The sequence below is a fragment of the Cariama cristata genome, unplaced genomic scaffold (genome assembly GCF_000690535.1).
Source record: "Cariama cristata isolate BGI_N322 unplaced genomic scaffold, ASM69053v1 scaffold2021, whole genome shotgun sequence".
In the NCBI taxonomy this organism is placed as follows: domain Eukaryota; kingdom Metazoa; phylum Chordata; class Aves; order Cariamiformes; family Cariamidae; genus Cariama; species Cariama cristata.
The window spans coordinates 4,304-18,577 of record NW_009597379.1 but is presented as its reverse complement, the minus strand read 5'-3'; the positions used below and the strand labels follow the sequence as shown (position 1 = coordinate 18,577).

Below are 14,274 nucleotides of genomic sequence, written 5' to 3'. Positions count from 1 at the left end.
AGGCAGGTGAGCAAGCTGGATTTGAATTACAAATATTAGGCAGTAACTAGTTCACTGACCATCATTTTCAGAAATTACAGTAAATTTGCCCTTTTACTACTATTTTAAGAGATTCCAGTGTTCCTGTTTCCCTCAAATGCATCTGTGCAGACTGCTGATTCAGTAGATCTCGTGGGGGCTTCAAATGAACAGTTAGGTGGGAAAGGCAGGGACACCATCAAACAGATCAGCCACTGATATGCAATAGAAATTATCTCCATCATGGAGGAGGCAGAAATTTAAGAGCTATTTTTAACCTCTAACTTCCCTCCTGAGTGCACTGGTAGGTAACAGTAAACTGCATTTATAAGTAATATTAAAATAAAGCTATTAGTTGGAAACAAAACGAATCACCCTAGTTTGAATCTCTTTAGATGGAGAAGTGCAGCATCCAGCTCTCCCACTTGTGGCTGGATGCTCCAGCCTTCAGAAAAGCATGAGCCTTGCTGACTACCTACAAGGAATATCTGTAGGACCTTGCCTAGGCAGAAGGTTCCCAACCAGAGACACATCTCCCTCACGGCTGTCCTTCAAGTGTCTAAAGCCCCCCTCCACCTTGTCTTTGTGCTTTCGGGTAGCTGACCTCCTCTACCTGTCCCCAGGCACTCTCAAACCAGCTCCTCCTGTTTCCACCCACCTTTCTTCTTGGAAATCAGTTTCAGGTATTTCAGCTTCCTTTGCAAACCAGGTGAGAATGGGACTTGAAGAGCAGGAGAAGTCTCAAGAGCAACACAGATGTGGTTCAAAGGGACCTTGGGCAGAAGAAGATAGAATGAACAAGGTGGAGCTAGGAACCTGCACTCCAGCAGTTATCACAGCATGAAATTACTTTGGGAACAACCCTGAGAAGTCTTTGTAGAAAAATAATAATGTTGATTGACTGATTTCTGTGAGATGGGCCCCGAGAAAGAGTTCAAAGTAACTGCAGGACTTCCATGGGATTGAGAAGTTGGTAGTTTTGATTCAGGGCGGAAAGTCACTTCAAGGACTATCAGGGACACATTCCTGATAAAGTACCTCACTGTATCAAAGGCAGAGGTTGCCCCTGACACAGCAAAGCAGACATTCCTCCAAGTCGCACGTACTCCTGTCTTGCCAAGCCACCCACACCCACTGCTACTTGACCACGACTGATTTCCACCCTGACACGGCAGCAAGGATGCTCCCAGCACCGCCTTACTGCAGGGAAGCAGAGGACAGCAACCTTAGCTGTTGCCTGGCATTTTAGATGACATCTCATTGCGTCTTGTTCCTAAGACACGCTCCACAGTGAAAGACCAACACCTACACCAGGTCTTGGGACAGGGCTAAGATCAGCTCTGAGAAGGCGCCAGGACAGAGGTGGTGATGAGTGCCCCAGCACCTCTGCTAGCAGAAACGCAGATGGACCAGTGGTGTCAGTGGTGAAGTTACCTGCCGCAGGCTCCTCCTGCTTGGATTATCTTACGTCTCACTCCTATTTAAGAGATGCCACCCCATCCCTGCTGAAATACCACCTAATGTTCAAATGATTGGGACAATATTTACCAGCTCCAGGGTTACTGAAACAGAGCACACAATTTCTTCCAGAAGTTCAGCACACACACTGTGCCCAACTGTAGAGGAAAATCTGTTCTAGGAATGTTTAACAGCTAATAGGCTCATTTTTCAGACAAACAAAGCATCCACTGCTTTAGAAAAAAAAATACTGGGTTAGGCCCCAGTTGTCCTAGTTAATTTGGACAGAAAATAATTTTAATTGTGATGACAGGAAATTCTGAATCAATTCCCCAATGTATTGAAGTTAATGGCAAACTCTTTTAATCTTGGTCAATTTGTGATGTGCAACTAATTCCTGACATGCAACTTGCATGACGTACTATTGATTAGCCTGCAGGGCGCATTCGACAATAGAGATTAATTTCTTTGGCATACTTATGTATTTACCTGCCTTCTCTCCTTACAAAATATAAAGATCATGAAATATATATGAAATATAAAAAGAAGTATTTTGGCTTTCAAGAACTAGAAGCACATTTCACTGTCACATTAAGACAACTTATGTTTAGCAGACTACAACTCTGGGATTTGGTTTGGGTCATCGATTGAAATCCAACACAACAAATTCATATGGCAGTAATTGTTAGTGCAGGCAAAAAATGTTAAGCAAGAAAGATTAAAGGCTGCTCAGGCATAGCAGAGCTCTTTCCAACAAGACAAATTACAGCTATTATTTTATATCAATGAACTGTAATAATCTCGAATTCCCTGCACTGGAAGGAAAATTTGTGATAATGAACTCTTATCTTCCTTACCGTCCAGTCTGTGATAATCAGGGTACTTCTTCGGTAGGAAAGGGCAAATTCCTCACGTCAGCTTTGCTCATATGAATTTATTTAACAAAATACATTTTAAAAGTCATCTTCCTATCAGACAATACGTTTATTACGATTAATGCTCAAGTACAGCTGTTTACCATTGATGTCTAAAAATAACACGATTTTAAAAATAGCATTTCTCACAGGAGTTAACACTTGCACTTCAGTAAAGAGAAGAAAGTCTGAATGCACGACTCGCCCTTTACACAGCTGACCTTTGCGGAGCAGAGAAAGTTTTAACAGAAGTACTTGCTGCCTTTAGTTTCTTGATCATTTTTTTAAAAATCGCTTTCACCTCTGGCTTTCTGTGCTAGCACGAAGTTGACTCCTCTGCAACCTCTTAGACTTGTTCAGTGCTTAAGTCCCACTTGGGTTAGGAGCAGCCTGGAGTTTTCATTTGGAACTAGCAGGAGGTGACGTTGGATGAAAGCAAGGGTAATCCTCTCAGCGTGCAGTTCAGAAGCAATTCTAAGCAGCTCTGAAAAGATGAAATCAGTTCTGCACCGCATTGCCTCTAAGCAAGCACTACAGCTACCCAAAAGGGAGGGGAAGCAGCATCCAAGGTGGTTAGCCTCTAAGATGTTCCCGAAAAGGACAACACTTAGAGCCTTAAGATGTTCCCAAAAAGGACAACACTTACTGATCATTATCACAGAATCTCTCAAGTTGGAAGGGACCCCTAAAAATCATTGAGTCCAACTCCCTGCTCCTCACAGGACTACCTAAAACTAAACCATACAACTAGGAGCATCATCCAGATGCTTCTTGAACTCCGACAGGCTTGGTACTGTGACCACTTCCCTGCTGAGCCTGTTATGGATACCAAGGCAAAATTGCCTTAAAAATTACAGTAGCAAGGAAAAATGTGTGCAGAGACTCATGAGATACTGTGCCCACACATTTAAATTTGTGTGTTCTAGATTGCAGAAGACAAAAGAGGCAGGAGCAGGATCAGTGGAAGGAAATGCTGGCTTTCAGGACTGGCGATAGCCATTTCCTCTCTCAGCGATCCCTGGTCATTATCCCATTTTTCCATCCTTGGCTACTCTTTGATTCTTCCCAAGTAGAACATGAGAAAAATGAAACTTCAAGAAGAGGCAGTAAGAACAGAGAGCTTCACGTTGGAGTTTCAGTCTCCTAGACAAAGCTGCTGAGATCTTTTGAAACAGCAAGCCACCCCTCTGCCTCCTCCAACTGACAAACCTACCACCCAGCTCCGACCACTCCACCCTCCACAGCAATACTGTCCCTGCGCATTTCAACCGTATTTCACAAATCCCTACATACATTCCTCTTCTCCCACATTAGTTTTTGGGGTTGGGTGTTGTTTTTTGTTTGGTTTTGTTTTTTTTTTTTTTTTTTTTGGGGGGGGGGGGGAAGTGTTTCCTCATCTTTTCAACTCACACTTTTGCTTCATCACACACTATACTTGCATTAGGCAAATGGTAAATTTCGTTCAGCTTTTAAAAATTAGTAGGTAAGACTAGGCTCCTGAAAAAAGCAGAAAATTTATACATGCGGTAATTATGCCCCCTCCACCATTACCGTGCTCTTGTTTGTAATGGATTTAAGTACTAATTTCCACTATTACTGACTAATTTAATGGTTTTCCAGGGTCTCTGACAGTCAAGACCCCTTCTGACAAGCCACCAGCGCTGTGGATTTGGGTGACAAGAGCAGAGGGGAGGGAAAAAAAAAAATCCATCTTCTAGACTTCTTCAGTTTTAAGGAGACCAGTTGAGTATGAAGCACGCCAGCACCGTCTTACTGAGACTGAATCTGAAGGCAAGGCGGGCATTAACATCACACATGGGATAGTAACGTTCCCGAGAATGGCAGCGACACTACCCCTTTAAGGATTAATGCTGCCTTTTGTACATTTTAAAGGGGGTGACAGAGTTAATCACTAGTGAGATTCTTTCTTCATCAATTACTAGAAGGAAGGCTCTAGCTTCCATAAAAATGCCATTATGCATAACTAGCTCCAACATAAAAATGCCCAAATATTAAACCCTTCCCTGCTTAAAAAAAAAAGGGGGGGAACACACCACATTTAATTTACTTTATCATTAAATACTGTCTATATCTTCAAATACTGCCTAGTAATAGCCTAAATTAACAGAGTGAAGTAACAAAGGGCGTGAATTCAGTCGTTTTTAGGGTACCACAGTACGTAGATATAACAAGTGAAAGACTTGCAGCATAAAGTGACATAGGTGGTGGTGGCTGGGGTTTTTTATTACTTGGGGGGCGTGTTGTGGTTTTTTTGCTGTTATTGCTGCTTGGGTTTGTTTGTTTGTTTTAAATTTCAGTGGCTCCCTTTACTCTTACAAAGTCCTGCCTTTCTGAAAGACAGTTTACATGAAAGCAAATGAATGCACATACCTAGGTAGTCACAGACACTGTAAAACACTAATTCAGCACTTCCTTTGTTGTTCATATTTTTACAATTTATTTTGCCATTTTAAAAGTGTCACTTGCTTTTTATAGGGACATTCCTTCTAAACAAAACATTCCATGTTGTCAAACTGATTTACAAGCAACACAAAAGTGTGGCTCATCCACAATTTCAATGCAACTGCTTACAAACAAGAGTCAGAAAACGTTCTGTGTCAGCACACCACAGAAAACAGCGTGGCTAAAATAAAAGAAGTCAGACAAACAGCGAGATATATAAATCAGTAGGCAGAACATAACATGCTCAAACTGGAACTTACCAAACGTGGAAAAACGATCTTTTTCTTACAGCCTTGCCCACGAACAATCAAAAAGCATGCGTGAAGCATCCATGTTCTATCTTCTTAATGTCAGCTTACAAATACTGCAAAGCAATTATGATCTTACACATCTTCAAAGGCAACCTGTTGTCCTTCTGAAAGGCTAATGTATTTTGTATAGATCTAAAGATGGATTTGTAGCTGTCAAACAACCCAGCTGGTTTCTAAAAACTGAACAAATGTTGTTCTTGAGTTCACTGTGTTTTACATTAATAGCAAAATAAAATATTTGACTTTGAATTAGACCCACATGCAATCAAGCATGGACAAGTCGACAACATCTGCAACATTACTGGCATCATGACACAGCATTCTGTGTACAACTACGGGCATCAGAGTCAGAACATCATGTCGTCCAGTCCATCCTCCATAAACTTCTTGTAAATTGCCATAAACTTTGCAACAAATGCTTCCAGATGATAAATGGCTTTGCTGCCCAGTTGCAGGCGGTGTTCATAGAAGGCTGCCATCTGTGCAACTTCTCCTTTCAGTTGTCCATCACAGTTATTTAGAAGTTCTGTCAGGAGGCCCTAAAAGGGGAAAAAACAGGACAGTATTTGAAAAATTATGTATTTTTTGTTAAAAGGATAATCTAATTTCTCTGAAAATAGCCAAGCTATGACCAATAGTTCACTCATGAATCCAACAGAAAAGACATTCAAGAATCATCACACCATCTATTTGACAGAATTAGATTCGTGGAACCATGCCTCTTCAGAACTTCCTTTCAGGATAAACTCCTTATGTCAAAATAGATGTTACCTATTGTGTTCTTAGATGGCAAAATCATATACTGGAACTACTTATGCCTGAATAAAGAAAAGAAATTAACCTCATCTCCAAATACTATAATCTCTACTGCATGCGGGCACATAGCCCTGGGGAGAAATTTTACCAAGATAGCAAGTGTAATAAAATCACTTTCTTCCTACCTCAACGGCATCGAGCACAAAGAGAAACAACATTAATAAATAACAAGGAAAGGCCTTATTTAAAATTTAAGTATATCTGCTTATATTTATGTATGTGCAGAGACACATAAGATACATTACAACAATATGTCAGTTGTTACAAAAACAAAAAAAATGCATTATTTTAGATCCGAAACAGCAATAAAATCATTGCAAATTCATCTCTATTAAAACAGTCAGGATTAAGTGAGAAGTATCTCTACATCATTTCAGGTTTACGAAGAGGGAGTGGGTAGAGAACATCCACCTTTGGCCTGATGACAACAGTCCTCAAACAGGGCAATGCAGGATCCACTAATCTACCCTAAGAAAGGAAGGTTAAAGAAATGTCTAACTACCAAAACTGTTAGAAAGCAGAAATCAGTTAATGTGAAAAGTAGTTTATCATTTTGTAATTATGTCTGATGGCAAAGTCCACCTAAGGGTAAGTTGCAAACATTAGTTTTAATCCTTGTTCTGCTCTGGAGGTCTTCAGCATCCTTTCATCCTGCCTAAAACAAAAACATGCAGGTCCCATTTGCTTTTTTTCCTCCCAAGATGAGTTCTGTCTTGGATGAGGCCTGTTGGTCTTAGCACCCTTCAGCAAACTTCTCCATTAGGACAGAGCAAATATTGAGCTTGTAACAACAAAACTTTTACAAAAGAAAACAAAGTGTATCAAAATCAGCCAATAAAATAAGTCTATGCTTCAAGACAGAAACTGGCCTGAGAAGTCTTCAGGTGGACAATGCATGTCCTCCTCTGTTTTGACTCAGCTATGACGATGCTGCTCCCTAACTAGTCTAGTACATCGACTGCAGATCATGTGAAATGAATGCTGTATATCAGTGTTTGCAGGAACAAGGTCTTCAATTACTGCTTCAAGGCAATGACTTGGACTATTTTGGTTACTCCAGTGGAAAGAAACACAGGAGAAAAGTATCTTTTGGTCATCCTTGTCTATTTGGAAAGAACACAGATGTTCATCAATATCTGGATAATTTGTGATGTTTTGGTGGTGGTTTTTTTTTTTAAACCTCAAATTGAGACTGTCATAGCATTAATATTTATAACACATTAAGAGCTAGATAGCTGAATTACCTTCATTATAATCTCAGGAGGAACGCAGTGTGTTAGGAGTTCATAAAGCCGTCCACGGACCTCTAAAAGCCTGTTGGAAAGACACCACAAAATATCAGAAGCATGACCCCAAAGCATACTAACGTGTTTTCGCTATTTGTGAAATGCTGCAGGAAAAAAAAGTCATAGAATAGAACAGAATCCTTTAGGTTGGAAAGGACCTTTTCAGATCATCGAGTCTAACCATTAACCTAATGCTGCCAAGCCCACCACTAAACCATGTCCCTAAGCACCACATCTACACGTCTTTTAAATACCTCCAGGGATGGGGACTCCACCACTTCCCTGGGCAGCCTGTTCCAGTGCTTGACAACCCTTTCAGTGAAGAAATTTTTCCTAATATCCAATCTAAACCTCCCCTGGTGCAACTTGAGGCCATTTCCTCTTGTCCTACACCGGTTACTTGGGAGAAGAGACCGACCACCACCTCACAACACCCTCCTTTCAGGTCGTTGTAGAGAGTGATCAGGTCTCCCCTCAGCCTCCTCTTCTCCAGACTAAACAACCCCAGCTCCCTCAGCCGCTCCCCATCAGACTTGTGCTCCAGACCCTTCACCACCTTCGTTGCCCTTCTCTGGACTTGCTCCAGCACCTCAAGGTCTTTCTTGTAGTGAGGGGCCCAAAACTGACCACAGTAAGTCAAACTCAAGCAAAGTTCTTTTTTCTGTTTTTGGTTTTGTGTGTTACACATTGCATAAGTCAGTTTCAATTCAAATGCTACTCAAAACAGTAAGATAAGTCACATATATTCTAGTTACAACAGTCTTGGTTAATCTAGAAGCTACAAGGCTATGAGAAATTGTTTCAGGCTTGTCTCCCTTTAATTCCTCTTCATATCTCAATTGTTATTCATGCTTAAGATTAGTAAGAAGACACCAACAAAATTTATTAGAGTCACAAGATTCGCTTACACTGTTTTTCTGTCTTCATTGTTTAGAAGAGGGGGTAAGATGATCCGGTGGCAAAAAGTGACAGTTACCAGTTCACAACTTTAGATTTCAGGAGGTCAGAGGCCACAAGCATTTAAATTAAATACAAGAATTTAAGTGACATCTCATGTAATGTATGGAACAGACTAAAAGGATCAGGTTGTGTATGCGACATCAAGATGGATAAAGCTGGCATCTCCTAATGTGCCTAAAAAAAGCAATGATTTCTCATTTCCAGTTCTTTTACAAAGGTGCACCATGCTAAAGATGGTGAAACAGAAACCTTAAATAAAACAAAGTAAAAAAACCTGCACCACCATGACCCCCCAAAAGAGACAGACAGCACAACATGCAACTAAGCTTATGCTCACTTTTGATTACAAAGCTTCAACAAAGAAAACCAACAACTGCTTCAGCTCCTGAAGCTCATTCAGCCTCCTCCTCACTTTCTCTAGCTGCAAAGTACCAGTTCCAGTAGAAATGCCAGAAAATTACACATAACTAAAGTAAAGATGTCACATTTTTAAATATAACATTGTTTTTAGGTTCAACAGTTCACCAAAACCATAATTTATAGCTGCAAGAAAATGTATTCACCTACCTTTGCGGTGTCTGTTGACCAACAATAGCATTTGCAGTTTCTCTCAAATAAATTTCCCAGTCCATCTCAGGAATGTCTTGATCAGCAGCAAAAGGATACCTACATAATAATATTTTTAAAAATTTAAAATCAAAGCAAACTGTCACTTTTTCTAAAAAGGCCCCAGAAATTCATTTACATGTCTGAGAGTATAATTTACATTAATTTTTAGCAGTAACTTACTGTTGTACTCTGCAGGACTCACACATCAGTAGTGCTTTCCGAAGATTCCTGCCAGACTTCTCTGCAAGCCTCTGAGCCAGTTCCTGAGGAAGAGTCAGGCCTTCTTTCTTACACACACTGGACAAGACATGGCAGATCTAGATGAAAAACAGATAGCAGGGAGTGCAACACTTAGCAAACAGTTTAGCACGTACAGATTCTCCTGTTTGAAACATTTCTAGACCAGAGATGGACCAGTCTTTCATAAGACATGTTTGACAAGTCACCCACCACAAAGAAAGACTAGGTCACTTTGTGGAAGTAAAATATTTCATAAGCCCACAGCAAGAACGTATCTAGTAAGAAGTTTTAAATAACTTATTTTCGCTTGTTTCAACATACATCTTCAATGCTGGGAGCAGGCACGCGTACAGCCAGGCATCTGCTTTGAATAGGTCCTATAATTTTTGACATGGAGTTGCAGCACAGGATCAACCTGCAGGTCGCCATGTACTTCTCCATTGTTCTTCGCAAAGCATGCTGAGCATCTTTAGTGAGTTTGTCGACTTCTGTTAACAGCACCACTGAAAAAGGATTAAAAATAGTGGGAGTTTTTTATTAATATCTAATCTTTCTAAGAAAATGAGTACTTTGACATACAACCAATAATACCAAAATATATGATACACGCAGAAAAAGGTGGCATGGTTCCACAGGCAGGAAAATAAAGATTTAGCAACCTGCGTGCCTTTCTGACTGTATAATCTTGTGTTCCTTCGCATCCTATATTCAAGTCCTGGAACATCAATTTCTTCAGAGCAGGGCCTGAAACACTTCAGGGTCAAGAAATAATCCAGGTAGGTGTAGAAGCTTTCACTTTGATAATTAGTACAGTAATTTTTTTAAGGAATTAAATGCAAAAGAATTTGTGCCATAAGGACTTACCAAAAAGCAAAAACTTCTTGAAGATTCTCCTCAATACATTTTATATTTAAAAGCCAATGTCTTAGCTTAACAAAACAGTAGAAAGCTGCCTTGTTATTGTAGCTGCAGCATCTTTCCGTGGTCTTTTAAAGAAAAAAAGTGTATTTCAAAAATGCTTCATTCAAAAATGGTTCATTTCACCACTCTGAATGGTCCAGTGAGAACAGCCTGGAGGATGAATTGAGTGCACCCTCAGCAAGTTTGCCAACGACACCATGTGGTGCGGTCGACAGGCTGGAGAGAAGCGATGCCATCCAGAGGGACCTGGACAGGTTGGAGAAGTGGGCCCGTGACAGCCTCATGAAGTTCAACAAGGCCAAGTGCAAGGTCCTGCACATGGGTCAGGGCAATCCCAAGCACAAATACCAGCTGGGCAGAGAATGGATCAAAAACAGCCCTGAGGAGAAGGACTTCGGGGTGCTGGTTGATGAGAAGCTCACCATGACCCAGCAATGTGCGCTGGCAGCCCAGAAAGCCAACCGTACCCTGGGCTGCATCCAAAGCAGCGTCGTCAGCAAGTCGAGGGAGGGGATTCTGCCCCTCTGCTCCGCTCTGGTGAGATCCCCCCTGCAGTACTGCCTTCAGCTCTGGGGTCCTCGACACAAGGACATGGACCTGTTGGAGCAAGTCCAGAGGAGGCCACGAAGATAATTCAAGTGCTGGAGCATCTCCTATGGCTGAGAGAGTTGGGGTTGTTCAGCTTGGAGAAGAGAAGGCTCTGGGGAGACCTTAGACGGGCCTTCCAGTACCTAAGGTTAAGAGTCTAGACATGAATCCTTTTCTTAGTGGGTGGTTTTTTATGGGTACTCTTTTTACATGGAAGAGGGAAGATTTAGATGAGATATTAGGAAGAAATTCTTCCCGGTGAGGGTGGTGAGGCAGTGGCACAGGTTGCCCAGAGAACCTGTGGCTGCCCCATCCCTGGAAGTGTTCAAGGCCAGGCCGGATGGGGCTTTGAGCAACCTGGTCTGGTGGGAGGTGTCCCTGCCTTTGGGAGGTTGGAATGAGATGAGCTTTAAGGTCCCTTCCAACCAAACTGTTCTGTGATTCTATGAGCAAGTCAGCCCATTACTCTTCTCCCATTTCTCTTCCGGTTATATATGCAGCCTAAGGAGACCAGCCAGCTTAACAGATACTTTGAGGTGCATCACATGACTGCAGCTGTGAGGATATATACTTCAATAATCAGTAGAGTCCATCAGTGTGTAGTAGCTTAGGTGAAATAATAGCATTTCCTGAGAACAGTGTGGAAAATGAGACGAAGTACTAAATCCACGACCATTTTCAACTAATTTCTGCTCTACATCATCTGTCAAGATTTCCTCTCTCCTTCAATCTCTCGTTATATAGTTCTGATTTTGCTTTCAGTTTAGTCACATGGAGGAAAAATAAGCCTGTTGTAGCAACATGTGTCTTGGAAAACTCAATGAAAGCCTTCTTCATTTTCTTACCCAGTGTCCTTCCGTATGCTATGGATAAAATGCTTCTAAACTTTCTGCCTAGGATAGCTTATCCCCCAAAACACTACAAATAAGCAGCTAACACCCAACTTACGCAGCACCATTTGCCATGAGGTTATCCTGCCCCTCAACTCAATATTAGGACTCAGAAGCTCATAACTCAACTACTACTGTAGATCACAGTGCATTTCAGTGGTAGACTTGGGAAAAAGAGAGCAGGAATCTGAGCTCCCTCTGCCCAGCCACAGTCATTCAGCTACACCCTGGCCTCCTGAGAAACCAACACAAGAGACAACCTCATACTAAGTATTTCACCACTCAAGATATTTCCACAGTGGGAGAAAAACGGAAGGTTGTTTAATTTGGGAAAGGTTCATGTGTGGCCCCATGCAATATACAAGTACAAACAGTCAGCTGAAATCTCTGAAAAACGAAATTAAAAAGTACTTTGACTGGTTTTAAGTGGTTTTACTCACCTTTAAAATCTCGTTGAGTACTTGTCTCAAGCTGCTGGGATTGTGCAACTGTCTTCAAGAGTTCCTGAATTACTACACGGTCATTGTTTCCCGCGTCACTGTACCAGGAGTTTGAATAAAACTTGGTTTAAAACGATTTCGTATTGCATATGAAATACATCCTCCTAAGCAGCCCCTTGGTCAACTGACTGAACAAGAATGCCAAAAGAATTCAGAAGCTGTTGAGGTTAGAATTAAGCTCAACAAACATACTTTGATGAAAATTACCTCCCCAATAATAAAAACAACCCAAAGCTTATGCAGGCACAGCCGGATTAGTAGCATTGTACTGGGAAGTACTGAAACCATTGTCAAATGTTTTATTAACTCATTAAAACAGAACTTATTTTTCAGGTATGAGAAATCTAAACTTTTCTTACCTATAATGTGGGCAAAGGCATACAATGTGAACATTTCTTCCCATAATGGGTAAAAAAAGTTAAGTCTGACAACGTAATAGGATGCCTGACTCACAGGACTGATGTAAATGCATCTTTTTTTCCTCCCTGAAAACTAGACGTCATGCTATGAACAACCTGTACGCTTAATGTAAACTTGAATGGCAGACACACTGAAGTTACAAGGAGTTACTAGTAAAAGACTGGTACTGAGACACTATTACAGCACAGATGGTTAGTTTTTTCCTCTTAGGGGTCAGAAGAACACAGGGAAATACTAGATCTCCTCCTGCCTCTTCTCCTTACCATCCACTACGGTAGCACTGCACAGCTTTCTCAGTCCCCAGGTTGGTAGCTCAGCTTAGATTTGACAACCACTGGGGACTGACTTGCAAGCTAGATTACTGAAAAAGCAAAGAAAAAAAGACCAAAAAACCTCAAACTCTTTAGCATCCCCAGAGGCAGCAGTAGTTCTGCAATATTTCACCGGCAAGCAAATGAAAAAGCATTTGTCTGTCCTGTTCTAGTCACCACTCAACCAGATCTTCCCCATTCTTGCCACGGAGAAGGCAGCAGAACAGACAGAAGTATTAGCTCAACAGTTCACAGTCTGCTGAATAGGCTACGCTGACTTTGATGGCAGAGATCTGCCCTTCAGCAAAGGAGCAGGCCTTTGATTACAGTGCAAAAAAAACTAAAAGAAAAATTAAACAAGCTCGTTCTACTTATGAGATAGGCCAGTTTCTGGAAATGGAAAGTGATTAAAATAGTTTCCATCATTTGTTGAATGCAGAGGGTAGCATAGTGACAGGGGATGAGGAAAAAGCAGAAGCGCTCAATGCCTTCTTTGCCTCAGTTTTCAACACCAAGACCAGTTGACCTCAGGACACCCAATCCCCAGAGCCAGATGTTAAGGACGGGGAGCTGAGTGAAGCCCCCATAATCCAGGAGGAGATGGTTAGCAATTTGCTGTGCCAATTAGACTCCCACAAGTCTAAGGGCCCCGATGAGATTCACCCCAGAGTAATGAGGGAATCGGCAAAAGAACTCGCCAAACCACTCTCAATCATCTACCGGCAGTCCTGGTGAACTGGAGAAGCTCCAGCAGACTGGAAGCTAGCAAATATAACGCCCATCTACAAGAAGGGTTGGAAGGAGGATCTGGGGAACTACAGACCTGTCAGCCTGACCTCAGTTCCAGGCAAGGTTATGGAACAGATCATTTTGAGTGCCATCACACAGCACATGCAGGAAAATCAGGGGATCAGGGGCAGCCAACATGGATTTATGAAAGGAAGATCATGCTTGACCAATCTGGTTTCCTTTTATGACAAGGTGACCCGCTCGGTAAATGAGGGAAAGGCTGTGGATGTTGTCTACCTAGCCTTTAGTAAGGCCTTCAACACGGTCTCCCACAGCATCCTCCTAAATAAAGTAGCTACTCGCAGCTTAGACACGTGGACTCTGATGGGTAAAAAACTGGCTGGATGGCTCGGCCCAGAGAGTTGTGGTCAACGGAGCCAAATCCAGTTGGCGGCCGGTCACCAGTGGTGTTCCCCAGGGCTCAGTTTTGGGGATGGTGCTGTTCAACATCTTTATAGATGATCTGGATGAGGGGATTGAGGGCACCCTCAGTAAATTTGCAGATGACACCAAGTTAGGTGGGAGTGTTGATCTGCTGGAGGGTAGGGAGGCCCTGCAGAGGGACCTGGACAGGCTGGATCGATGGGCTGAGATCAATGGCATGAGGTTCAACAAAAACAAATGCCAGGTCCTACACTTCGGTTATAAAAACCCCATGCAGAGTTACAGGCTGAGGAAGGAGTGGTTAGAAAGTGGTCAAGTGGAAAAAGACCTGGGGGTGCTGATTTACAGCCAGCTGAACATGAGCCAGCAGTGTGCCCAGGTGGCCAAGAAGGCCAA

The 14,274-nt window shown here is 42.0% G+C and overlaps 1 protein-coding gene across 1 annotated transcript in view; it reads right to left on the bottom strand.

The window, feature by feature from the left end:
• Positions 1–5,272: 5,272 nt before the first annotated feature.
• The window catches only part of RFC3 (replication factor C (activator 1) 3, 38kDa), a gene marked incomplete at its 5' end in the record, with an annotated part of 12,593 nt that continues 3,591 nt past the window's right edge, over positions 5,273–14,274 (bottom strand). Inside the window, 6 exons of the mRNA XM_009708833.1 lie at positions 5,273–5,703; positions 7,225–7,294; positions 8,794–8,892; positions 9,016–9,152; positions 9,397–9,578; positions 11,915–12,012. Coding sequence (XP_009707135.1) covers positions 5,512–5,703; positions 7,225–7,294; positions 8,794–8,892; positions 9,016–9,152; positions 9,397–9,578; positions 11,915–12,012 — 778 coding nt within the window. The remainder of the gene's footprint in view (positions 5,704–7,224; positions 7,295–8,793; positions 8,893–9,015; positions 9,153–9,396; positions 9,579–11,914; positions 12,013–14,274) is intronic.